At 39.8% G+C, this 27,472-nt stretch overlaps 2 protein-coding genes and 1 long non-coding RNA gene across 3 annotated transcripts; 1 reads left to right on the top strand and 2 right to left on the bottom strand.

Moving 5' to 3' along the window:
• Positions 1–308: 308 nt before the first annotated feature.
• On the bottom strand, positions 309–7,332 carry LOC115365905 (ankyrin repeat domain-containing protein 31-like). The gene is made up of 11 exons (XM_030061118.1): positions 7,252–7,332; positions 5,970–6,103; positions 5,652–5,676; positions 4,622–4,704; positions 4,412–4,474; positions 1,964–2,155; positions 1,713–1,855; positions 1,419–1,587; positions 976–1,323; positions 627–769; positions 309–524 (listed from the first exon to the last, which is right to left on the bottom strand). Coding segments are annotated over exons 3-11 (1,359 nt in total). The 5' UTR covers positions 5,654–5,676; positions 5,970–6,103; positions 7,252–7,332.
• A 315-nt stretch (positions 7,333–7,647) lies between these two features.
• LOC115365205 (uncharacterized) lies at positions 7,648–8,190 on the bottom strand. The gene is made up of 4 exons (XR_003928754.1): positions 8,141–8,190; positions 7,927–7,961; positions 7,784–7,809; positions 7,648–7,694 (listed from the first exon to the last, which is right to left on the bottom strand). It is a non-coding gene; the product is annotated as an uncharacterized LOC115365205 (long non-coding RNA).
• A 4,530-nt stretch (positions 8,191–12,720) lies between these two features.
• On the top strand, positions 12,721–27,472 carry hmgcra (3-hydroxy-3-methylglutaryl-CoA reductase a). Its single transcript, XM_030060075.1, has 19 exons — positions 12,721–12,885; positions 13,513–13,624; positions 14,065–14,152; positions 14,233–14,317; positions 14,398–14,503; positions 15,462–15,568; positions 15,668–15,787; positions 15,903–16,063; positions 17,011–17,264; positions 17,426–17,592; positions 19,324–19,518; positions 19,698–19,856; positions 20,236–20,393; positions 20,496–20,601; positions 21,209–21,379; positions 22,126–22,266; positions 22,869–23,027; positions 23,766–23,920; positions 25,506–27,472. The coding sequence occupies exons 1-19, from the start codon at positions 12,721–12,723 to the stop codon at positions 25,558–25,560; spliced, it is 2,664 nt and encodes an 887-aa protein (XP_029915935.1). The 3' UTR covers positions 25,561–27,472.

The raw sequence follows: 27,472 nt of genomic DNA, 5'->3' as shown, positions 1-27,472 counted from the left end.
TCTGCCTAAGATGGAAATCACTCCATGAGATCGATTAGACAAGACCACACAACTACAAAGTGTTGAATTAGAGCTAGTTTGCCTTATTGCTGCATTGTCAAACATTTAATTGAAAATGCTAAAGTATGAAAAGAGGTTGTTCTTTATTGAATAAGTAAAGTTTCAATTCATATGTACAATTTGAAGTCTGATATGGTTATTAATATGCACTCACTCTTTCTTGTACTGTGACACAAGGCGGCATATCACTGTCTCGGGACTTCAAATCTGTAAATCCCCCCGCCCCCCAAAAAACAGGAAAATTAGCTTTATTGTAAACATGTTGTCTCTAAGGTCAAAAGGCCAATACAAGCATTAAAACACTGGGAAATGTTGAGACCTAGTAGTTCCTCTCTTTTGTTTATAGGAATATTTTCCTCCATTAGTTTTTGTAAAAATGGTTCTGTGGTAATACTGAAGGCTGTTTTTCCATCTACATCCTTTAAGAGGGGGTCTGCACCATGCTTCAGGAGTACCTCAGCAATCTGAAACAAAAAAAGGCATCATTGTCCTGACCCAAAGAATCTTCTGATTTAGCATACACATATAGTTCGAAACTGGAATATATCAGGAGCAGTGACACCAACCATCATATGGCCATGTCTGATGGCATCATGTAGAGGTGTGACACCATTATGTGCTGTGGCATTGACCAGTGCTCCAGTCTTTATCAGATCCACACTGACTTCGCAGAAACCATGGACTACAGCTTCATGGAGAGGCGTCCATCCTGAACGGCAAAACCTGTCACTGCCCATTCTCATTATGATTAAACTCACTAAAAGCAACACATCAATATGTGCTGCCAACTAGCATTCATATATGTTCTCCAAGTAGGCTTTTATTATTCACACAGAACTGATAAATTAATTATTTTTAACCATTCCTGTAATAATTGACATGATATACTTCAAAAGTCAGTTTTCCAAGCATTACCTGCATTGTCAGCAATGTTGACCTCAGCCCCAACTTTCAAAATTTGGCGGACCATGTGAGTGTTTCCTTCTTTAGCAGCCATGTGGAGCAAAGTCTGTCCGAAGCAATTTTTTCTAAAGACATTGGTCACAGATAAAATCCTGCCTTTATAAGTCTCTCTACTATTGATTGATTCTTTCATCCCTGGCTGGTTTTGACTGTTGTCTTCCAGGGCATTGCTTTGGTAGCTTTGGTAGTTTGCTTGGTAGCTTGACTGTGCAGCCCTGGTCCTCTTGGCAATGCAAACCAGGCTCTGGGATTGACTGCTTTGTAACATTTCAGCGTTGGAGAAACGCTGTGGTCTTGGTGCTATAACAGATAAAACAAATGTGATATATATTATACCTGACTCCAGAAAAATAGTCAAGGGTTCAAAAGTACCAAACAAATAGTTAGAGTCTGACCTGATAGTTCTTCCCCTTTGTTGCCTGATACTGCCATCCTGTTGCTTTCAGTAATATTTTTCAACATTAGTCGTTGTAGAGAGGGCTCTTTGTTGATGTTATAAGGTGTTTCTCCATTTTTGTTCCCCAGCAGTGGATTTGCACCATGTTTCAAGAGTACTTCAGCAATCTGAGGGTCACATAAAACTTACATATGGTTTATCCATAATTAACAAAATCCAAATGAGGATTTCAGGGTGAAAGTAGAAATGACTGAGCCATTCATTCTGCCGGCTGATACTGTAAATTGCCGACCTTCATATGACCATTTGCGATAGCATCATGTAGAGGTGTGTCTCCATTGTTTGCTGTGGCATTGACCTGAGCTCCAGACTTAATCAGATCCACAATGACTTCATAGAAACCATGAATTACAGCTTCATGGAGAGCAGTCAATCCTGAAAGCAAAATATACTAATCCACTCTCAATTTAATGTATATAAATTATTATAAATTGTTTCAACAATACAGACATCAGTTATGACTGGCCCGCTCTCATGCCTTACCTGCATTGTCAGCCATCTTGACATTAGGTTTCAGTTTGAGGATGTCCCGGACCATCTGAGTATCTCCCGCTATCACAGTCCTATGGAGCATATTCTCTCCAAAACGATTCCTTCGATGGACTTGACTCAGTGATAGAGTCTTGCCATTGTAGGCCACCACTGTAAGGGGCTTTCTAATTTCTTTGCCTCCTACTGATAACCAAATCAGAGGATCATATCGGAGACAAGAACACAGCAAAAAAATATCTATTTACTTACTGGTAGGTAAATGAGCAATGACACCTTGGGCCCTATCTTACACAAGGATACAAGGATACAAGGAAGTTTATTGGTCATTATACAACAGGTTGTATAACTGTACACCTGGCACAAAGCAGCACCAAACATGACGCAAGTGTCTTTGCTAGTTTCCAACCAGTGCAGTTGTCATTTTCCTGTCCAGTGCCCATGTTGTGTCAATAGCAAATGTACATATGCCCATCTGAACACCCATGGGTGTGTTGGTCTTGAAATGAGGTGTGGTCAGGCATGAGTATTGCTATCTTGGGCCAGTTGAAAGTGATTGCACAACTGACCAACAAAAACCAGGTCTGAAGTCATTGGTGCAGTTTTCTCTGTTTTTTTAAGGCACATTATCAAAATAAGATAGTAATGCGTGTCCACTCTGCTTGTTCAACACACAGGGATGCCTGCTTCACCTCAGGGATCTTTGATAGAATCCTTCTATTGCCGTAGATGATGACAGATCTGCTTGTGCATAAAGTGACAGTGCACAAACAGATTTGTTGCCTCTGCAGAGAACCAGGCAAAGGCACCATGATAATCCACAAAGGTGCAAGCACACATGACTTTTAAAGGGAATGGGACATGGCACTCCCAGTCGGTATACTGCATGTTATGCCCAAAACACACCCATGATCAATTAAGAGACTAAGTACAGCCCTTTTGAACCATGCGCCTGGTGGAATGACCCTTTTTTCACTGTTAAAATAGCAAAAGAGGACTTGGACACCCTCAATGCACTTGCACCATGCTCTTCACATTGTCTGCTTAGATTGTTGAACAAATGGGTACAAATGGTTTGGCCAAGATAAGGGACTCTATCCCTTATCCCAAACCATTTTAGTGGGGCGGCTTAGCTCAATATATCACAACAATCGTTCATTTCGTGATAAAAGCATAAACTTTGGTAGATGTATTGGTGGATATATTTCAAACAAATCTGGATATTGGGCCATCACAAAATCGCCCCCTAGTGGCCATATCAGGCATTTGATTTATTAAAATGAATAAAAATATTAAAATGATTCATTAAAATATTTGAAAAATGTAAATACCCATTAAAATAAGAAAAAAATACAGTTATACACACTCAGTTTCTCAAACACTTTCTGCCCCAACACCACAACCACCACTGCAAGCCAGCTAGCCAACGAGCTAGCATATGCTTCCTGCGACAAGCAGTGCAGTGGACAGTCCATCAAGGTAGGCCTAAACATTTTATTTCAACTGTAATAATTATGAATAAAATATGTTAATTTTTGGATGTATACATTTTGAACATCATAGATAACGGCTAAAGAGAAAAAGAATTATTGTGGGGAACAGTGGAGAGGTAAATTTTCAAGCTAGCAAAACTAGGTAGTTAAGCTAGGTAGTTAGCTTGGAACATGTAGCTAGCTTGGAATGTAACAAGTATGTAGCAAAGCTGAGTGTGGGAGAGTAAGACACGGTAAAATGATGCATTGTAAAATATAGACATTTCAACAAAATTACATTTTGATGAATAGTAGGGGTGTAAGAAAATATTAATATTCTTTGAAATGCTGTACTGATAATGCTAAAAAAAAAAAAAAAAGCCATGTCGTTAGTGACAGCAAACAAGCCATATTTATTATACTGTAGTTTTGTGACTGTTTTAGCTAAAAACAAAAAAAACACTTCCTGAAAGCAAGAAACTTAATTTACTTTCATTATGCTATTTTAGAACTTAAATGTCTCCTTTACCCATGTGGTTCTTTTTTATTTATTTATTTTATCACTCCATCACTGGTACACACCCCAGGACAAGGATTTTGCCCTTGCAGAATTTTTAAATGCAAGATTCGTAGACTGTGAAGGGGAATGTGAGAGCTTATTAAAGTTTGTTCTGTTCTGTTACATTGTAATAAAGCTTTTTCCCACTTTAAAATGTCTCTAAATTATATTTGTGTGCTGAAAACATGAAACAGCAGCCGTAGGGTAGGCAAAGCATTCCATGCCAGTAACCACTGGCAGCCAGTTTTGAAAATGGCTGCCACAGTCATGAGAATAAAAATTTCCAGTGGCCCAATATCCAGATTCATTCACTATTTGTATCAAGGGAATGAAAAATAATAATAAAAAAAAAAAAAAAAGAAAATGATGCCAACTGCAACCAGTATACTCCATCTTTTGGAGAAGACTTACGTTTGCTGGACTTAGCAGGTTGTTTCTGATGTTTCTCTGTGTGTGTTATCCTGTTACAAGCAACTGCTTACAAACAAAAAATAAACACCATCACTCTGATAATCTTTGCTCTCTTGAGTGTGATTTTAGTTAAACTGGTATACTGTGTTTAAAGACTAAATTTTACAGTGCAAAGAAAAGTTGCATGAAATAAAAGAAGACTATGCAAACCTTTGTTAGAATTCTTCTGTGCTTGGGGTAGAGTCATTTTCCAAGTATGACTGCAGCTGGGCTTCATATCATCTTGAATGCTCCTGTAATACATGTATATTTATCTACAGTACTCCTAATATAACATACTTACAAACCCTTGGAAATCGAGTTTGTTCAAATGGATAAAATTTGTGAGCACTGACATGTATTAGTTATGATGGCCCTGAAGTTCAAAACACAACATTTTCTGAAATGTTTTTAGTTTTGTTTCTTTGTGTCTCAAATAACTCATTTTCAGTTTTTTTCCTGAAATGTTGCGTTATGCACTTCAGGTGCACTGGTAGTTCTACCCTACATCCTGTAGTGCTGTAGTGTTTTATTATTCAGTCTATTTACTCTTGCTTACAGGCCCACTCAAGAGCCAGACAAAACCTGAACCACTCCGACATAGTGCAAATCACTATCTGTGTAGAGAAAGGATTTCTCCTCGGAAAGGTCTACAGCACTGGATGTTAAGAAAAGCAAATGCAAAACCCTCCATGAGGTGACTCTAGGTTAAAACACTACACCATAAAGACAAGTAAAGAGGACAATTATTTCTATCATCCTTGTGTTCAGACCCCCCTCTTACCCCCTGCTCAAAACTTCTAAATTCAGGAGGACCAGCTGCTACAAAAATGTAATGCAACAGTACTGATGAACTTTTCATCAGACTCATCGTTTTCTTGTTTAACTCACTCAATAAATCTAAAAACATCAGAAAAAATGGTGTTGTTTTTAAGAGGAGATTCATTGGTACCCATAAATCTGCCTTACACTACCTGTGACCTTGTCCACCCACCGTGGTTTACATATCATAAGGTGGACTGCTAGAGAAATGTTTTCATGGCAAAAGTAATAGAAACAGGAAAACTGAACATGCTGTGAGTACAATGGACATTTGTAATATACTGAAACTATGTTAATGTTGGTCAGGATGCCACTTGCTTATGTACTTTAGCCAATCATGTACATGGAACCTTTCAGTCATTTCCCTCAATATACTTACATGGGTCCTGTGTGCTTGCAGCTTCCTGTAACAGACAAATAATATATAGGATTTTAAACCTAACAAATTCTTTATCACCAGCAGTAATTTGACAAGTCTCAGCGCAACATTACATAAGCACTTGATGGTTAATGTTGTGCTCCATCCAGTCCTATATGTTACAGAGATTGGTTACAGGTCTCTCACTTCCCACTTGAGTTTGAACATATTGGTCTACTGTTTCTTAGTAAATATAGCTTGTGATGGTCTGATAGGCAGAGCGTTAGGGTAAGGGTCTGTCGCCTCTGTATTGACCATAGTTCAGTTTGTTGCTCCTACCTTTCAGTGTATCTGCTCTGTTGCTGGTGATACAGGTTTCCTTCCTGTACTGTGTCTGACTGCTGTATCTCAGTGTCACTGCTGATCCAGTCTCCTCTACATCAGCTTTCACTTTTCCCAATGTGCTTGTGGAACTGTGAAGTATAAACGCAGGGTTTTATCTTTTCACTGTAGGCTTAACATGAGACAGTGAAACACTAGGTTTAAGGATCATACCAGTGATTCTGAATGTTTAGTGTAATATTTACAAAATGTATGTACCTCTAGTTGGTCCTAATCTTTTCCCAAAACAAGCAGTCATGTTTTAAAACTCCAATATAAATGTATCCTCCCTTTTACCCAGCCACTGGTCTCTATTCACTCAACTATGATATGAAAATGAACTTTCAGAGTCTTCACATTTTTTTCACACCAGTATTCCATCACCATAATAAAGTCATCCACATTCATTTTCCTAAAACGCAAAAGCACTGTTGTGTTTCGATGAACTGAAATGGGGAGGAGTGAAATGGTCTCTCTGTCAGAAAATAGTTCCTGGGGAAACGTTGCTTTACATAGCCAATTATAGATTCTGCACTTTATGAATGTTGATGATTTTGGTCTCTGCAAAAGCAGAACATGTGGGTGAAGGTTGGTGTTTCAACCAAAAATTCAAATCTGAAAATTGAGGGACTGGAGGGATTTTGATTTTGATACTCAATTTTCCCTCGGGGATCAATCAAGTATTCTGATTCTGACTGTATGCTGTGAAATCTTTAGCATCCTTGCATGATTTACAAAATGATTTGCTGAAATTTTAATTGTGGGTAAAATACAGAAAATGGGCCAAACATTCAAAATTACTGGTATGGTTTTTAAGGACCTGTTTCTTGTTGTTCCTAGTTAGGTTGCTCATATTGGCTTTATATGTATTTTATTCTTTATATGTATTTTATTTTACATATACAGTGCATTCAGAAAGCATTCAGATCCCCTTCAGTTTTTTTTCATTTTTGTTATGTTGCATTCTGATGCTACAATTGTTTAAATTCATTTTTTCTCTCATTAATCTACCCTCAGTACCCTATCATGACAAAGTGAAAAGAGAATTTTAGAATTTTTTGCAAATTTATTAAAAAGGAAAGGCTGCAACATAACAAAAGTGAAGGTCTAAGTACTTTCTGAATGCACTGTGCTAGCCTATATCTTTTTCCTAACAACTATTGCCTTCAAATTTCTTTAGTCATTGAAAGCAACTCCTAAATACAGATATTTTTTCAGGGCAACCATTACAACCACACACCTAGCCTCACTGGTCACTGTCCCTTTCTTGGTATTCTCATGCACCCCTGTTGTGTTGCTTGGTAGCAATCCCTGCGATTTATAGCTGCTTCTTATCTGTAACTGCTCCTGGGCTCTGGCTCGTTTCACTCGAATCTCCTCCCCAGCATCACGCTGACATGGGCTTTCTGAGTTCATAGGAAGTGAACATTTAAATTTACATGCAAAGCAGAGGAAATACTACCAATTGATTATATCTATATTACTGATGGGTCTTTTTATACTTGAAAAGTAGAATAGTTGAGCTAAGTGGTGTTTTTAAACAATACCCACTAGATGGCAGCACATACTCAAAAAAGTTTGCAATCAACCCTCACACTTTAGGTGGGCACATGAAATGAAACAAAACTCAGCATACCATCATCCTCTCCTGGGGAACAAGTGACAGCTTCATGTGTGATTGATCTGTGATAAAATAAAAAGGATGTCATACTGCAAATGTGGTACATTCTGCTGGATATTATGTTATGGTACATGTTGTTACGATGATGTACCTTGATGAAACCCCAGGTTCTCTGTTCTGCAGACAAAAGTATATAGTTCCTTAATGCTTTGTAAATTACAGTTGATAATAATTTCAACAGTTCATAATCATTTTAAACCAGGGAGCTGTGCGAGAAATTGATAAAATAATTACCTTGTTTGGTGTGAGAGCTATTAATGGAGAAAGCACTGGAAAAGAGAATAATTTTGTTAGTTCCCTCTCTTCTCCCTCTGTTAAGGGCCTTCACTTCAAAGCAACTGTACTATAGTGTTTGTAACATATGCTACCACCATACTGCAGTCGCTCACTGATTTTGACTGAACAGGCGCTGTGTAAAAGCAGACAGGCAATGCTTGAACAAATTTACCATCCTCACTGGGGTCAGTTGGCCATTTGCATGTCTCAAGAGGGAATGGGGACTCCAAAACATTGGCAAGCATTAATCTAGATGAAACACAAAGAGAGCAAAAAACAAACAAACAAACAAACTTTTATGTCATTGCAAATCTGAACCAAGGAAAGCCTAGTCTCCTAATTAATTTATGTCCAAAGATAGTACAGTAATTATAGGGTAATACCTTGTTCCATATGATATTTACAAAACAACTAATTATAAAATACCTACATGGCTTGCTGGATGACCTCGAGCATTTGGCTTTTCTGAGGGCTGTATGGCTATGACACACTACACAGGCCTATACTCTTAAGATAAATTTATTCAAACGATGAATTCAGTGCTAACAAGCTATTTTGGAAAACATGAAAAAGTAAAACATGAAAAATGTAAAGGGCATAAAAACACTATTAAAATGACACTTTATCTTTCTATGCAAACTGAAAATCATTGGATCTAACAGTCACAGTTGCTCCAAACGTCATTTTTTTTTTTTTTTTTTTTTTTAAAGGTAAATAGGGGTTGGCTGGTAGTTAGTGCCACCAGAAAGTATTTACACCCCTTCACTTTTTCTACATTTTGTTCCGTTACAGACTTCTTCTAAAACAAATTTAAGTATAGTTTTCTTGAAAAAAAAAAAAAAATCGAAATATGACAAGCCCATAATGACAAAGTGACAACATGCTTACATTTTTGTAAATTTATTAAAAATGTAAACATTTAAACATAATATGTGCATAAGTATTCACACCATTTGCTATGACGCTCAAATTTGAGCTCAGGTGCCTCTAATTTCCCCTGATAATCCTTGAGAAGCTTTTTCGTGTAGATTTTTTTAAAAAGAAAACTATTCTCAAATCGGTTTTAGAATAAGTAACAAAATGTGAAAAAAAAAACAAAGGGGTGTGAATACTTTCTGGTAGCACTGTACCAAATAACGTCCGGATAGCAATTTAGCTAGCTTGGCGATATCGTCAAACCGCAACTAAAGACAAGTCTAACTTCACTGTGGAGCTGGGTTGCACATAAAGGTAATATTAATCTCCACCAACAACTTTCCTAGTTTAAATTGTTGTTGTCTATATTTTATATTTTTGCGTGAAAACAGCCTGACATCTCCTGACTTGCTGTTAAACACAACTGACATAACATTTTCAGTACGTTACCTTGAGCTGCTCTCCAAATGTTAAGAAAGCAGAACTGTATATTAAAAAGGTTCATTTGGCCTACAAATTAATGTTAACCACAGCTTTTCTTTTATAAAGGCCAATTCACCTTACAGGCCTTTATAAAAGAAAAGCTGTGGAAAGCAGAACTGGTCGTTAAATAAATCACAGCAGCCTGGCAACTAACGTAACACCAGTAAAACTGTAGGCTTTACTCAACAGGTTAGCTACACTGGGGCTGAATTAACACATTGGTAATCTAAAATTGATAAATGCTCCGCTGAAATAGGAAACTTGATTAAATCAGCTTCTTGTTCTCTGATATTACGATATTACCTGTCAAAATATAGCCGAGCATTGTCACTTTGTCCACCCTGTCCCTCTTCCTCCGAGTCGACGACCAGTGAGTCCATGTCAGGCTCTCGAGGCAGACATGACCAGAAAAGCCGCGCGCTATTGTTTAATAACGATTAATATCAGTGTCATGCAAAAATGGCGCCAAGCATAACTGCATTTCACTTTTCTCCGCTAAAGACCCAACATGAATTCCCCAGTGATTCTGGATTTGAATAACATTATGAAACATGATAGTTACTAGCTTCTCTTCATATACTGACACCTGTTGTGGGTCTATAAAGTACAGGTATTATGAAGCAGCGTCCCTGTCCTATTCCTGTCCTGTTCTCAGTCTTAGCAGCAAGGTTTTCTCTGAGATTAGGTCAATCACCATAGAGCAGCTCATTCCCTGAGCTTTATGATCAGGCTGAGAGATGTAATGTACATCCAAAAAAAAAAAAAAAAAAAAAAAAAAGTTATTAATAAATTTCCATTACGTTTGTATGACTTACTAATTAAATTGTGTTTCTAAAATATTAAGGCCTATATTTGTTACCCTCCCACACACGCTCATACACAAATTAAGAAAAAAAAAAAAAAAGATTTTTCATCTTAGTATGTTTGCTAGAACAAGCGCACTAATTTTCACCTTTAAGGTCCGTTATTGCACCCCACCCTTTTCACTGTTTACATTTTTACTACCTATATTTTTTTAAATCACTCTTTGTGAAAAACTGTAGGATATCTATCTATCTATCTATCTATCTATCTATCCACACAATTATATATACGCATAGATATATATGTATGTGTGGGGGGGTATTAGGGTTAGATAGATAGAACTATCGACGTTTGAACGTGGCTGAGCCAATACCAAGCTCCTGCAAAATGCCTCATGGCTCGTCAGAGACTACCCCCTTATGCTTTTATTTAGAGCACCATGGACCTAAGTAGGCTTTCAACCATAGTGGTGAGATAACGCGTCCTCACTCTGGCCCCGCCCCCTCACCACTGTCGCCTAGGAAACGAGGCATGGCGACAGCGCTCGCAGAGCAGGTGAGCGCCGTGATTGGCTGAAGTGTCGGATCATGTAGTAGCGTGCTATCGCTCCACTAGGTTGCAGTCTGACAAGCCGCTGTCAGTCAGACCGTGTGCGCTGTGCCGCAGGCTGCTGGGTCCCAGACCAAGGCGAAACCTCAGTCGTGCTCCCTGTTCCTGTCACCGGCTCTGGGTTAGTGAATTCATTCCGTTTGGCATGCTTTTAATCGAGACGCGTGCGGCTGTTGTGTGTGTGTGTGTGTGTGTGTGTGTGTGTGTGTGTGTGTGTGTGTGTGTGTGTGTGTGTGTGTGTGTGTGTGTGTGTGAAAGATTCTGCAAGGTGTGTCATGTTTGGTAGATATCACATCGGATGGGAAATGATCATTATGAGGCGTACAGTATTATGCTTTAGAAAAAATCAGTTAGATTTTCAGGAATGACTTATCAGAAGATCCTAATCCCTTACAAATTAGTCTGATGCTGCCTATTCTAATATAGGCAATGCTGTTATCTCATTTAGACTTATTTCTGATCAAATGTGTTACCTGTTATGCAATAAAGTGTTTATTTAGACTCATTATTTATTTTATACAGTGTAAAGTTACAGGGGCAGTGTTAATAAACCTTGCTCTAAATGTGCCTGTTTGGCCATCTTGACTAATTTTCATTTGCAGTCTCCGGGCAGGTGTAGTGACAGGGCACATCAAATACATTAAAACTGGAACAACAATATAGCAGAGCACACTAGATCCCTGGGCCCCTCCCAGGATTGGTTTGCTCATCCTTCTCTTGTCTCTAAATTACATCAGAGGCAGGCAAATAGACAAACCTGTTCACGAAGTTTAGTCTGTCCTAAGACTTAGAAAAAAAGCAACTGTAAATGCTCAGAGAGGCTGCAGCCTTCACATCCTACAGGCTAAAATTTGCTTAACTAGGCCTGTATCTTTGCCAGTCCTAGAGGCTGTCTGCCTGTATTATGCTCCTGTTATCTTCAATCTGATTTTATTGATTTGGGTTGATGCTTGGCTTGTCTACTGCAAGACTATGTGATTCATTTAAGCATATTTGCTACATGTGACAAATATGTTAGAAAGCCCTGTGGTTATCTCACATGATGACAAAAGTGTGCATTGATAGGTCAAAGTGACTAATGTGACTAGTAGCCTATAATACATTAATATCTCCTGCTGGATAGATACCAGTAATATAGAACAGTGGTTTTCAAAGTGTATTTTGGGAGCCCCCAGGGGGCATTGAGGGGCTTTTAAAGGCTCCTCAGCAAAATGAGGAATGGGTTAATTTCTCTTTATTTTAATTCACTGGAAATTGTTTACAATGCACAAAATGTATGAGGGATTTTTTTTTTCTTTCTGGTTTAGTCTCATCACGATTTGATTTGACAGCATTTAAGTATGATATCTGAATAATCTAACCCTTTGAAACCTGCACAAATGTACTTGCTCTGCTTCTTATTCACAGTCAGATTGTGGGTCCAGAGCATGAAAAAGTTTGGAAATTCCTGCTGTAGAAAGTAAATTATGAAACTGAGACTTGGGACTTTTATGAGTAAAACAATGAAATGGGTTCCACAATAATTACTCCAGTATTCTGCATGGTGGTAGAAATGAATCGAAGTCTTTAATTAGGCCCATGTAATAGCCCATTAAAGATAAATAAATAATCTTCTGCAAGAATCTTTTTTTTCTTAGATTTGTGATTTTTTTTCTCTTATCATTATCACCACCTGAGGATCATAGTTCACCAGTCTTTTTATTTCCCATTACTTAACTAGTTCAGAGGCCCAGCATCAGTCTTTCCCATATCATCATCACTATACCTAATGGAGAAAGGTTAATGATGTCTTTGCTCATGTGAGAGCATCAAATTATATATTTGTTATTAGACAAATTTCCCTTTGGCGACAATAAATTAGGTTATTTCATCCTATCAGTCTCTCATCTCCCCCAGTAAATACTTCATCTGTTCTGTGTCACTTGGCAGGTCTGTGGCGCCATGCTGACGCGTCTGTTCCGTATGCATGGCCTCCTGGTGGCCTCCCACCCATGGGAGGTGATCGTTGGCACCGTCACCCTCACCATCTGTATGATGTCCATGAACATGTTCACCGGCAATGACCAGATCTGTGGCTGGAACTTTGACTGCCCCAAAACAGAGGAGGTGAGAGAGGACGAGAGATGGATAGATACAGTGTCTGGATGGATGTTGGTTGATTTAAAACTTTATAGCTTTGTACCAAAGTATGCCAAAAGAAAGAGAGAGGAAAATGATCTAACATTTTTGAGAAGTAGAAGCGTTTCTTCTTAATGGAGCACTCGCTGGGTGGTCTTCTGGAGCAGTTCCACTCTTACAGCTGCACACTAGGCAATAATTTTATAAAAATCCTGCAACCTCATCAAGCTAAATCACAAAGAGGAGCTGCAACAAAGAAGAGCATCCCATCCCAACTAACTGAGAGTGCAAGTTTGCCCTATTAGCCTTGATTCTGTGAAGACGTGCTACTCTGCTGCAGCTTATTTAATCATTTATGCTGATAAAATGGGTTTATTTTGACCTAGAAATTCTTGTATAATGCAGGACAGTCAAAAATGAGGAATGAGATGATGAAGTGTACATTTATACAAGATTTAGCTTGGAAAATGTGTTCATTTCACTAAGTTAAGTATTACCAACCTGCAGTGGGGAAAAAGCCTCATGGGTAAAGACTTTATAATAGCAAAACACTTGGGAACTTGGTGGTTAAATCTGCACACCAATCTGTAAATTTGCACATCTCACCCTTTACAGCAAATTCTGAGCAGCGATATCATCATCCTGACCATCACACGCTGCATCGCCATTGTCTACATTTACTTCCAGTTCCAGAACCTGCGACAGCTCGGATCTAAGTATATTCTAGGTGAGCATGGCCGATGGACACTCACAGAATAATGCCTTTAACTCTGATTTTCCCTTGTATTTCCCCTTAAGTAGCTTCAAAGTTAGTTCAAAACTTTTGTATTGTATGACAGTATCACATACATATTCTGCTGATGTTTCATTGAAGCTCCATCATACTTGTATTGAGTAAAATATTCAAAGCCAAGATGCCATCATTTTATGGGTGCAGAATCTCATCACATCCAAAAAATCTACAGTCTTCTGTCTTGTGCATCATTTTAGACACTTTTCCCTGAAATTCAGCAGAGCATTATTGTTGTCTTTGAAAACTTTGATATCTCTACTAGAATTTCAAATCGATTTCTGTGGTTTTGAGCAAATCTGCCATGGGTTGAAGAGATAAGATAAGAGTTAAGATAACATATTTCAGTCTAATGTGTCTCCTCTATACCTTTGCAGGTATTGCTGGCCTTTTCACCATATTCTCCAGCTTCGTATTCAGCACAGTGGTTATTCACTTTCTTGACAAAGAGCTCACTGGCCTCAAGTAAGTACACTCTTCAGCATTACCGTCTTCTGCCTCTGTTAAAGACAAAAATTGTTAACCCCCCCCTTTGTGTCCCACAGTGAGGCTTTGCCCTTCTTCCTGCTCCTCATCGACCTCTCCAAAGCATGTGCTCTCGCTAAGTTCGCCTTGAGCTCCAACTCTCAGGTACGAAAATACCTCCTTATTCATTTGCATGAGTGAAAAGTGCATAGTTCAAATGGAATACTGCTGCTTGTGTCTGTCAGGATGAAGTGAGGGACAACATTGCTCGTGGCATGGCAGTTCTAGGACCTACCTTCACTCTGGATGCTGTTGTGGAGTGCTTAGTGATCGGGGTGGGAACCATGTCAGGTAATCTCAGCATTTGGAGCTCTATTTATTTTGCCTCTTTGTATGAGATCTGACTTACAGATTCACTGAGTTTGTGTTACAAGGGCATTCTTTGCATTTTATGATGTCTCAGCGCAATTATTTTTGTCAAATTTCTGCCAGGGTTATGTTACCACCCAATATTGTTTGTTTGTTTTTAGGATAACTCAAAAAGTTTTTTGAAAGGTTAGTTATGTGCCAGTGTTGGGTCAATTAACTTTTGGAGCTGATTGGTTAAAAGAGGGCGTGATGGCGGGCATCACAGATCACAAAAAGGCATATAACTTCTGAGGGGCCTGTCATATTTCATTTGATTCATCCAAAAAAAAAAAAAAAAATCGTTTGCCACAACAAAGATGGGTGGAGCAGGATATGTGTCAAAGTTCACCAAGATTAAACTTTTGTTCAGAGTGAGGAGACAAAATGTCTCCCCAGACAGATACAAATACTTTTTTTCCCCACCGTTACATGGATTTGAATTGAAGTTACTGGAACACGAAAGACTAAGGTGACTTCACCTTAACATGGCAAAATTTTGTGGAAAGCATGGACAAGAAAGAGCTGATTACAACGATTGGCCAAAATGGGCCATGGCAGTGGAAGGCAAGATGCATAACTTCCAAATGAATTCACGTGACATGACATGACTATGTGGGAAGCATGGTAAGAATAATATAAATGAAATGATAAAAGTTTGGTCAAGCATGTGATGTGGAAATGGATGATCTTAAGGACTGCACAGTGTTGGTGGAGATATGCGCTCTACTGAGTACTATCTGTCTTGTTCACTAAGTAATGCAAGCAAATCAAGTTGTGATGTTGTGATTCATCAGTTAAACTAATATACCAATATTAGTTTAACTGATGAATAGTACAGCAAACAAGTGAAGAAAAGAAAGTAAAGTAAATGAATGAAGTTTTGCCTCCCTGTATCTTTCAGGTGTCCGCCAGTTGGAGATCATGTGCTGTTTTGGCTGTATGTCTGTCCTAGCCAACTACTTTGTCTTCATGACCTTCTTCCCTGCATGTGTCTCACTGGTGCTGGAGGTAAGATGGTGATGGCAATGATGTGGATGGTGTATGTGTGTCTGGGTGTGTTAGTGGATGCAGTCCTGATGTGTTTGAATGTGTTTCATGTGTGTCAAGCTGTCCAGAGAGAGTCAAGAGGGCCATCCTATCTGGCAGCTGAGCCACTTCTCCAGAGTGATGGAGGAAGAGGAGGACAACAAACCGAACCCCGTTACCCAGCGAGTCAAGATGATCATGGTAGGATCTCTCTCTTTTTTTCTTTTCTTTTTTTTTTTTTTTTAATAGCGTTTTTGCATTTCTTCCATTTGGTTTCGTTCCATTATGTTTCATAGTATGTTGGCTCTTCTTTTAGTCCCTGGGTCTGGTTATGGTTCACGCACACAGCCGGTGGATCGCTGAGCCCTTGTCCATCAACACCACAGTGGATGTCTCCCAGGTTGACATGGGCCTGGACCACCACTCCCCTAGGAGAATTGACCCAGAGCAGCCTCTGTGGCAGTTCTACCTGGCCAGGTCAGCAGATACTTCTTTGGGCTTTTTTCCAGTAAAGGGATGATAAACATGTATTGTATTACACTGCATCATATTTCAGTGATTGCAGTGCATCTGCGGGCATTGAATGGTTAGCTGTATTTCTTATCAGCTCGTGCATTTTGGCTCCAAGGTTAAAGGCCTATGCAAATACATGACACAAAAACAAAATATAAGGTAATAAGGTTTTTCAACACCAAATTTTCAGTGTTCTAAGAAAATGTTTGGATACTTTTTGTCTGTGTAGGTTTTCAATCATCCAGGTCATGGTTTTCCATATAGAGTTGAGTTGAGGTCAACTGGACAGTTTGTAGATTCTTGAAGATTCTTGACTTGGACTCAGCACTATGTGGTTTCATTCTTTTTGTTCTTCTTGTTTGTAGCTGTTATGGCTTTTATCATATAGTTTCTCTGAGACCAAGAATATCAACAACCTGATGTCCATCCTGAATGCTGGTTCCGGACACAGGACTCCAAAAGCTAATAAGATTGGTCGATGAGTTTTCTTTCAGCCTCCACAAAACAAAAAGAAACAAAGAAATTGTCCTGGTTTCCAAAAAAAGTGTGATATGTTGGGCTTGGTGTATAGGTGTTCATACAGATGCATTGTTTTACAATCATGTTAAGCATGTTTTTTGCCTAAAATTTGAACTTGATGTGAGCTGGCTGTAAGGCTGCCTTCTTTGGTTTAGAATATATTTTTAAAGAAAATGTAAATAGAGTCTTTTGCTTTTGCTCTTTTGACAACACTTTAGACATTTATGACTGGGCCGATGGTATCCTCCACTATTTCAACAAATCATGTCAAAGTGCCCTTGAGCAAGGCTCTGAACCCCCAACTGGTGGGGCTGCTCAGTGGAACTGGAATTTCCACAGTTGATTAATAACAAAAATCTCTCATGCCTTTTATTTTCCCTTTTCTGCTGCAGGATGATAACAATGGACGTAGAGCAGGTGATCTGTCTGGGCTTGGCCCTGCTGCTGGCCATCAAGTACATATTCTTTGAGCAGGTTGAGATGGAGTCCACGCTGTCACTGAAGAACCCCATCACCATGTCCTCCCCTGCTCTAGCCCACCGACGCCCCCCTGAGGCTTGCTGCAGGAAGGAGCCGCTGGCCCCTCGACCGTTGACACCGGCCCAGAATGTGGCTGCCCCGGTCCCGCTGATCAAGGAAGGGAGAGGTTAGTTCAAGCCGTGGTGATGAATTCCAGTCAGTCTCATCTTGTTGGCGCTTGCTGTTTAATTTTCTGTATTCTTTGTGAAGCACTTAATTTGTTTTGAAAGCTGCTATATAAATAAAAAATTATGATTGCCATTCTGTTGCACCTTCTTCACTTCCCAGATGAGGTGATCCGACCCCTGCCTACACCAGCCGCTGAACCCCAGCCAAAGGGCATCTTTGTGGTGGGGGAGGAAGCGGAACAGCTCAAGCCTCAGCCCACGCAGAGCAAGCTCCCCACCCAGCCCAGAGAGCTGGACAGATGTGTGGCCATCCTCAAAAATCCAGAGGTAAGATACACACATATACACAAAATTCTCTTTTCACAGTTAATATTGATACTGGCATTCTTTCAAATGGCAGAACTGATTCATCAGTCTCCTCAGCCCACTTTCCAGAGCCCTCAGCTGTCTGTGCTGTCCGGCATCATTTCCCAGCAGCTGACTGCTGCAGGGTCTTGGGGCAGTTGTGTAATTTGAATAGGCTGTAATGGGATTAGTCACTTTACTCTTTCCTTGAGGTTGAACCAATTAGAGCATGACACTAATAGAAAAGTCACCTGTGCTGAATCCACAGGCTCTGTATGGCCTGACATTTACTCAGCTCATCCTGACACAACTCATAAGCGCAGACATACACTTATCGACCATATGGAAATCTTTTTGTTTTGTTTGTTTTGTTTTGTTTTGTTTTTCTGTTTTGACCTTCTGCCCACAATGGAAACCGCATTTTTGGTCACCAAAAACTTTTGCAGAATGTTGTCAAGTACGATGGCACCATTGTCATGGCAATTGTAGGGAAGAACAAATTATAGTGTCGGTAGAGGGGGGAATATTAAAAAAAAAAAAAACCCTCAGAATTTCCAAGATTAAAGTCATAACTTTATGAGAAAAAACTCACACATTTATGAGAAAAAATGTCCTTGTTAATAAATCTGATAGTATAACTATTTTTCTGAGTTTTTTTTATATAGAAGTTATATGCCCTATAATCTCAGAAATTTTGTGAGTTTTTGTCACATAGGTTTGTGAGTTTTTTTCTCTTATGTTCTCTTATGGCTAACATGCTGTCGTTGTCAAGAGTGGAAGTGTTCAAAAACACTGGTTTGCTTTTGTGGCATCGACGGTGAAAACGACATATCAACAGTTTGAAAACTCTGATGTCACTTGCTGAGCACGTCTTTGCACATGCTCACCACAGGGACGCTGACCACACACAGGTGCCACTTGAGCCATGCATTTTCAACAACTTCACAACCTTTCACAACACATGATCACAATCACAATCCCTCAGTTTTCAAATATGAATTTTTGGTTGAAACAGCCACCTTATCATGTTCTGCTTCTGCAGCTAACATCCTCCATAAACCACACAACTCATAACTGGCTGTGTAAAGCAAACATTTCCCCGGGGACTATCTTCTGACAGAGAGACCGTTTCACTCCATCCAATTTCAAGTCATCAAATCACAACAGTGCTGCTGCTTTTGGGAAAACTAATGTGGAGGACTTTATTGCAGTGATGGAATATTGGTGTGAAGAAAGTTTGACACAGTGGAATGAGTGGAAACCAATGGCTGGATGAAAGAGAGGAAAAATGATATCAGAGTTCCATAATACATCTGCTTGCTTTGGGAAAAGCTTTGGAGCAACTTGAAGGGTGAAATGTGAAGTTTATACATTTTGTAGATATTACAGTAAACATGCAGAATCACTGGTTTGGTCTGTTATGGCAAAGTAGAGGCAGAGTAAGGCAAGTTTTATTGCAGGTTTTACAGAGTCTTTTTACACCACAGTGGAATGATTTCTCTGGTTAGATATCTGATATTTAAGTAATAAAAAACAATCACTATCTATGGTCTGGTAGGAACCTCCATGGTGTCAGGGGTGGACGACACTGACCAGCTGATATCCGGCACACTGCTCTAATCATACTGCACAGGATTTATTTGTGTATCCATGCATTCGTTCATGACTACATTTTAATCTGTGTCAGTAACTCAGTGCATGTTGCTCTTGCAGTTGGGTGCTGGTTTCCTGAGCGACGCTGAGGTGATGATGCTGGTCAACTCCAAGCACATCCCTGCCTATAAGCTGGAGGCCATGATGGAGAGACCAGAGAGAGGAGTAGCCATACGGAGACAGATGATATCTGCCAAGCTGCCCTCCCCCTCTGCACTCTCCTCGCTGCCATACACTGACTACGACTACTCCAAGGTGAGAGAACACAAATACTAATTACTAACTAATTAATTAACTGTAGGATTTTGTTGAATTGTTAATCTTATGGAGATTATGGAATTTGTTCCTCTATATGAAATGTTTAGTGACTATAATGAAATAACTCATCATCAACAACATCATTTGACTTAGTACAATTTGTTTTTTTTTTCCAGGTAATGGGAACCTGCTGTGAGAATGTGATTGGCTACATGCCGGTGCCGGTGGGCGTGGCTGGACCGCTGCATTTGGACGGGAAGCAATTCCAGGTTCCCATGGCGACCACGGAGGGATGCCTGGTGGCAAGCACCAACCGCGGTTGTCGAGCAATCGCTGTGAGTGGCAGATATGCTGTGTGACACAGATGCTGATAGTGTCTTCTAGGGTGTGGGCGAGAGGTGGACAAAATATTATTTAATATCAAGTCTTTCAGTCTTTCTTATTTGGTCTTCGTCACTTCAAAGTGAAATCATTTGTCCACTTCTGGTATATTTTACGTTCAAATTCAAATTCTCCTGCAGTGCTGTTTTCTATGTGATTCAGCAGTATGTGTTAAAAACTTTTCAATATTGCCATTAAATTTGGTTACATTGTTCATTTTGGGTAGTGGATGATACTTATAGTGGGTAGTAATGGATGATACCATCTACATCAGAAATAATTGCTTGTTGTATAATGCATATGCTAATTGTACAATGCATATGCTTTGTGTAGTTGAGTGGTGGTGCCAGCAGTCGTATTCTGGCCGATGGCATGACAAGAGGTCCTGTTGTGAGGCTGCCCTCGGCGTGTCAGGCTGCGGAGGTCAAGGCCTGGCTGGAGAGCACTGATGGTTTCCAGGCTATTAAGGAGGTCTTTGACAACACCAGCAGGTAAAGGCATTAAAACCCAGTCAGAGACTGGGTACACAAACCCAGTGTGTTCCCAGTTGTTTTCTTTGTGTGAGAGGCTAAATCTGTCATTGGTATTTGCAGGTTTGCTCGCCTTCAGAAGTTGCTGATCGCTCTGGCTGGTAGAAACCTCTATATCCGCTTCCATTCCAGGACGGGAGATGCCATGGGGATGAACATGATCTCTAAGGTGACTTTTCTGTGTGTGCTGTGTTGTATTTCTTTCCTGGTGAGATCCAGTTTTGAGTTTTCGCAAAGTTTCAACCGATCATGGAATTTATGCAAAGTCACTGAATTTTGGAAAGTTTATTCCAAACAAGGAAAGTCAGGGAATTTAAGAAAATCTTGGGACAAGTCATGGTATATCATGGAATTCTGTCTGCCTCAATGTAAACAAAAATCAGTGACAAGCCATTCACTTAATGTAATCTTTATTTTTTGCTATGGTTATCTTATTTTCATTTTCCCAACCAAACAAGACACCTGAGTCTATAGTATTTTGGTCATTAAAAAATATCTTACATTTATATTTGTTTCAGTCATGGAAAGTAATGGAATTAAGGAAATTTTACATTTGACATAGAATGCAAAGCCTGTTTGAGGACATTATGGGTGGTTCTCTCTGGGGAATTAGTGAAGTCAGTGTAGTCAATCCTTTGTGTTGCCTCAAAGGATATTGGACAAATACATCAGAGATCATCTTAGCTCTCACCAACTATCACCCAGCCCTTCTTGAATGGCAGTCCAAGACATTTATCCCTGGTGCATCTCATGCATGGTGTCTGTTCTGCATGCAGGGCACGGAGCAGGCTCTCTCCAGGCTCCAGCAGCAGTTCCCAGAGCTGCAGGTCGTGGCTGTCAGTGGAAACTACTGCACTGACAAGAAACCAGCCGCCATCAACTGGATCGAGGGCAGGGGCAAGTCCGCTGTCTGTGAAGCCACCATCCCTGCTAACGTAGTCAGAGAGGTAAGAAGAGCTACAACAGGGAATACCGTTGTCATTGTTACATATTCTGATATTCTGATCTTTAGCGGGGCTTTTGGGTCCATTTAACAATTATAAGGTAAAATTATGCTAATAGAACTAACTGTGGGTCTTTTCTTGGCTTGATCACATTTTTAGCAATATTTTAGATATAAATAGAGGCATATCAGGTATCCTTATAGCAGGGTTTGAAGAAGAAGCCCTTTTTTATTAGTGGTACACATACTATTTGATTTAATGTATTTTTATTTTAGCTTTATTTGATAGTCACAGCAGAGGGAGACAGGAAAGGCAGGGGAGAAAGAGGGGATGATATGCAGCAAATAGCCTGAGGTTGGATTTGAACCCAGGATGCTGCCATCAGGGCTCAGTCTTAGTACATGGTACACACTCTTATCCAGTGAGCTACTGGGGCTCCCCGATTTAATGTATTTTTAACTTGATATATTTATTTTTTATTAATGAAATGCACTGAATGTTTGAACCTGACAAAATGTGTTCCATGCCTGTATGGGGTTCTCGACAGTTTCCTATCCTATTATATAAAAAACAAAATTCAGTAGATGATCAGTCAGCCTTAACTCTGGAAGTCATATCAGCTGGGGCATGATTGCAGATGGTAAGTGTTAGACAAGATGGACAGTACCGGACAGACATTTAGACACAGGATTAAACGTACAATGCACATTCAAGTTGGCAGCGGTTTAAATGTTCTCCTTGCCCTGCAGGTTTTGAAGACGACGACTGAAGCTTTGGTAGCAGTGAACATCAACAAGAACCTGGTGGGCTCAGCCATGGCCGGCAGCATCGGAGGGTACAACGCACATGCAGCCAACCTGGTGGCAGCAATCTACATCGCCTGTGGACAGGTGCTGCTAGTTAATGGCAAATGCTCACATTGGACATCAGTTTCTTTTAGTCTTTTCGTGGACTATTGATCAACATTATTGTAAATGTCAGAGTTATGAGTTAAATTTAATATTGTAGTAGTGTAGTTTTGCTGTTGCATTATAAATCACTCAAACCACATCTGGCTCCATCCGAGGTCCACTTAAGAAACGGCTGTGCATGAATGATGTTTAAATATATAGCAAAGAGGCAAAAGGAAGAGACGCCTTAGCTTTTAAAGGGATAGTTCACCCATTTTGAAAAATGTATAATTACACTCTCCCCCAGCTGTTGTGTAGGACAGTAGTGGTGCTCTTTTCCTCTCATTGTTACTGAGTGCTGGATACTGGCTGGATGCTCCAAATGCTAACTGTTAGCCTCCTGCCATTCAGGTAGACTTCCCCCCGGCTAATATTCATAAAAACGAATACATGTTGGGATACGCTCAAGAACCCCACTGCCCTGAAAAGGAACGCACGGGTAGAAAATAATGAATGTGTGAATTAATCTATGGAATGATATGTGTGTGTGTGTGTGTGTGTGTGTGTGTGTGTGTGTGTGTGTGTGTGCATGTGTCCTCCAGGATCCAGCGCAGTCAGTAGGCAGCAGTAACTGCATCACCCTGATGGAGGCATCAGGGCCGACAGGGGAGGACCTGTACATCAGCTGCACCATGCCTTCCATAGAGCTTGGCACCGTTGGGGGGGGCACCAATCTGCCCCCACAGCAAGCCTGCCTCCAGGTATGCACACACACACACACACACACACACACACACGTACGTACACACAGAAAAGGCTAGGCATCACAGATAAACACAATTAAAAATTCTTCCATCCCATCAGACCGATTTTTTTTCGTGAATGTGAACACAAAACAACCCCTTTTTGCATTTCAACTTTTGTTTTTGAATCAACATATTCAGATTAACTAATGTCAAAAAATTGGCCTATCACTTCTACCATCAGTAGATAAAGTTAGCACGCATGTTCCCATCAATAGATAACTAATTTCATTCAAAAATATTTTTGACAAAATATTTTGAAAATGTTATGTATAAGGTAACCAAAACATTTTCAATTCCAGTTGCTGATTTACTTTTTTTTTCAGTATGCTGAATATAATTGGTGGCTGATCAGTTGGTGCAATCCTACAATGACCTCCTGCTTCTTAGGAAGGAGCAGGTCAAATTTGGTGACCTTCCCTACAAATTATGTTGGAAAAATAGCAGTTTTAGAAACTTTTTTTTTTCAGACTGCGCTTGGTATGCTTGAGCCAATTAGTATAAAAACGTATAAGTTAACTCAATGTAGTTTTTGATGGGAGTTTTGTATATTTTATGAAATTTCAGAAGCCAAATGCTGTATCTCAGAACAAACCAATCGAGCCAAAGTCACAATTTTTACCTGTGCTGCCTGACCTTACTCCCACATCCCTCTGATTGCGGGGGGGTTAATTCAATGTCCATGTGTGCTGCCAGATGCTCGGTGTGCAGGGAGCCAGTCAGGACTGTCCAGGGGAAAACGCTCGACAGCTGGCCAGGGTGGTCTGTGCTACGGTGCTGGCCGGCGAGCTGTCACTGATGGCTGCTCTGGCTGCTGGCCACCTGGTCAAGAGCCACATGACACACAACAGGTACGACTGGGCCACTTTAAATTAAGGACTACACAAGTCCATTTTCTAATGGTCATCTACTCAGTGCACAGTCTTAACTAATATTTGAATGATCAGTGCAGATAAAGTGGAGTACAGGGGGTGCCGCAGTGGCTCACCTGGTAGATTCAGTATAGGTTTTAATATACACAGCTACTGCAACATGACCATGACAGAACAGCTCCAGCTCAATTACCTAAAGATAGGGAACAAATGCATCTCGTAGGAACTCAAATGTGCTATTTGTGCTGTCATTGGCATAGTTAGCATTATAGTGTGTTCAGACCAAAGGTGAATTTGTGTCCATTTGTGTCTTTGCATCGACTTTCTGTAGAATTGTGAAAATGTGTGGAAAATTTGGCCTGAACACACAGTTACAGACTAAAGTATAAGGTGCCAACAATGAAGAAATCATGTGCCATGGCAACTCTGAAAATGCTAACGCCACTTTTCATGTTAAGTCTTTACTTTGGTCGGTAACTTAATTACATTAAAGCCAGCCACTAAAGAAGAGACAGTGAGAATTTGGTCAGCGGCATTTTACATAGTCCCTGACAGGGCATTAACAGGGTTTCAGACTAGCCACAGAAACTGGAACAATCTAGTGCTGGAACAACAGCAATCATTGTAATGTGATATATGTGTATATGTAATAACTGTCTGTAATAAAAAACAATTAAATGACAGCTTGGGGGTATTAAGTTAAGGATTTGGGCCAGTTGGAGTGCCCTTGTCAGGCCTTTCAGCAAGGCTCTTGCACCCGACCACGTGGAGCCTCCAGTGATACACGTTAGAGTGCAGATCGGGCCACATATTTTTGTGCCGATCCCAAACATAATTTCTAAATTTTTGTCCGAACCCGGCCCGATGTGATGATGGCACCACGTGTTGGTTTAGATATCACTAACGTGATCCAGATTTTTCCCCACTCTTGGTGGAGGGAAGGGCTGTGTTGTAATGGCAAGTGTTGTGATTGTAAGACATATTGGATTAGATAACTTAGCATCACAAATCAATATCAGCTTGACAGATTTCTTGCCAAATATTGTGTGTATCAACACATTCATGTTTTTCCCAGTGGTCCTAAAAAGTTGCTAAATTTTTGGTTTAAAGATCAAAATATTTCAGTGAAAATGAAAAAGTCATTCTAATATCTGCAAACTGATATTAAAATATTTGATTTTATGAGCTGCTCCGTACTTTTAAATAATAACACTTAATTACACTTAATTTCTCTATTATTTGATATTTTCAGACTTGGTAATATTTACAACCACTGTGGATTTCAGGTACAGCTGGCAGCAGTGGTGTAGTCTATGTGATACGCAGGTATACGCCGTATACCCACTAGAAAAGGTCCTGAATTTCCGTATAACCACTTAAAAATGCGCAAAGATACGTATCAGTATGTTTTTTTGACATAACGTTCACTTTCCCGTCCATGAAGTCGCCTTCTCTGTGTTATGAAGCGGGCTTCATAACACAGAATAAACTAGACTACACCACTGGCTGGCAGGAAAATGTTTTTTTTTTTTTTTCAATTACTAAGCTCATGTTTACTTTACAGATCCAAGGTGAACTTGCAAGAAGCTCCAGGAACATGCACCAAGAAAGCCTCCTGAGATCTGTCTCTCCTGTAGTGGGCCTATGTCACTGGGAGGACCACCAAACACATTAAAAGAACAATATAAAAGGGATTTTATCATTCATCATGGAAAACAGACCTCATTCATTACCTATTCCAAGTGCTTTCAAAGAGACTGAAGAGTATCTTTCTACCAATCAGTATGCTGGAAATGAAGTGGATCCATAATATTAGTACGTCTGATAAATCAATCAGACCATTCCATGGGAGTATCCTCACTTTTTTTTTTTTGTATTTTATGGAGTTGACTCATGAGCGCGTAATTATTGACTTGCATATTTTTTCCACAGTCCAGAATGTTATTAGTTCATTGGGAAACAGACATTTCTAACTAAAAAGAATAATTTTGTTGAAAACACACACTTTTTCCATTCATGTTTGAATGCTTTTTCTTGCCAAATGGAGCATTCCAAACAGAGGAATACTCAAACCCAAATAGTGAATGTTTCATCGTCGAATGTGCATGGCTGCACGTGGAAATTTAAGAAAAATGCTCAGCATGGAAGATATATATTTTGAATACCAGTCATTGAAGTGATTATGCATTTTTTTTTCATAAAGGTGCTTTCTGAGGCTAAAAAGCTTAACTTGCAGACCATGTTTATCTCCTATACAGTATGTGTGAGGCAACACAGAGAAGATGAGTAAGGAAACAAGGATGAGTAAGTTTGGTCTCAAGTGTCTGCACTGACAAAGGTGCAACATTTATCATGTTAACAACAATAAATCATTGCCACATGAATTCTGAGACGTCAGTATAATTACTGTAAACAGATGACACCATCAGTGAGAAGACTGGCAGCTTCTGCATTGTGTTTTGCATCAGATCAGATTTGGAGGGCAATCTGCTGGATTGCTTTATGGCACAAGGTAGGACGACAGTGCTAAAACAGAGTTAAAACTTTTTTTTTTTAAATTGGCAACAGTTATGGAATTGTTTGCCGTGGTCATTTGGCTGGTACAAAATAAAATAGCGGTTGTGGTTAGTTGCTACAGTAACAACACATGTAAGTTGGGCCGTGATGTGTGTCACGCAGTTCAACGGCCACAGTTCTTAGCAACGGCAATGACGCACTTAAAAATGGCCACCACTCCGACCGTCCTGCCATGTTGATTTGACTAATAAAGTCCATTCTGCTCTGATTCAAGTTCTGTGGTTTATCCTTTCTAGGGAGTAGGAGGCAGGACGGAGCAACAGGGTTTATGGCAAATGTGTTCTTTATTTATAAGTCAGGTGTAGGAAATCAGAGTTAGTAACTGCATCATTTACAACCCCGTGTGGTTGAGCCACACCAAGTCAGACAAAACATGGAAGCCACCACATTTGGAATTATGCTTGCTCTGTCCTAGCACTGAAAACTAACAGTTCACTGTTGGAGCATCACACCACTGCTGTTGCTGTTGTAGAAGTACATCTGTTCTTTGGAGTAGCCCTGTTGATTTGTATCAGATCTTTTGGGAACTTGGGATGTAGAAACCTGGCCTAAGGTCTCAACTAAGACTTCCAAGTTGAGAGGGTTGTTTTTCCTTTTTTTTCCCTAGTGGGAGGTTTGGAAAATTCTGTGTTATAATCACACACAACATACTAAGACCAGTGGCATGATAACGGTTACTACCTGTCTGACCATGAGCTCATTACAAGCTACTTGACAATGATGTGTTCATGGTTAAAATGATACATGTGGCATCTTTCAGTGGCTGCATGCAAATTGTTATTGTGTAACTGATCTCATGGATCATTGCAAATAAGGTATGGAAAAAACATTCTGTAATTTGTGGTAGGAGTCTCTTACTACTGTACAAGGGGGTGGCATATATGTAAGTAAAAGTATGAACACTGAAACTGAATTTTGAATATATTTTGTAATAAATACAAAAGAACTTTTCAA

This window comes from Myripristis murdjan, chromosome 9 (assembly GCF_902150065.1).
Source record: "Myripristis murdjan chromosome 9, fMyrMur1.1, whole genome shotgun sequence".
NCBI lineage: Eukaryota > Metazoa > Chordata > Actinopteri > Holocentriformes > Holocentridae > Myripristis > Myripristis murdjan.
The sequence above is the reverse complement of the archived record's forward strand: the minus strand, read 5'-3'. Positions and strand labels throughout refer to the sequence as shown.

Bases quoted from the DNA above. Each gene is read 5' to 3' on its own strand.
- hmgcra (XM_030060075.1), top strand. From the start codon at position 12,721: ATGCTGACGCGTCTGTTCCGTATGCATGGCCTCCTGGTGGCCTCCCAC. The intron at 17,593-19,323 runs GTAAGATACACA...TTGCTCTTGCAG, and splicing joins CCATCCTCAAAAATCCAGAG to TTGGGTGCTGGTTTCCTGAG. The intron at 20,394-20,495 runs GTAAAGGCATTA...TGGTATTTGCAG, and splicing joins GTCTTTGACAACACCAGCAG to GTTTGCTCGCCTTCAGAAGT.
- LOC115365905 (XM_030061118.1), bottom strand. The intron at 4,475-4,621 runs GTTTGCATAGTC...GTTTGTAAGCAG, and splicing joins ACAGAAGAATTCTAACAAAG to TTGCTTGTAACAGGATAACA. The intron at 1,324-1,418 runs GTCAGACTCTAA...TATCTGTTATAG, and splicing joins CAAAGGGGAAGAACTATCAG to CACCAAGACCACAGCGTTTC.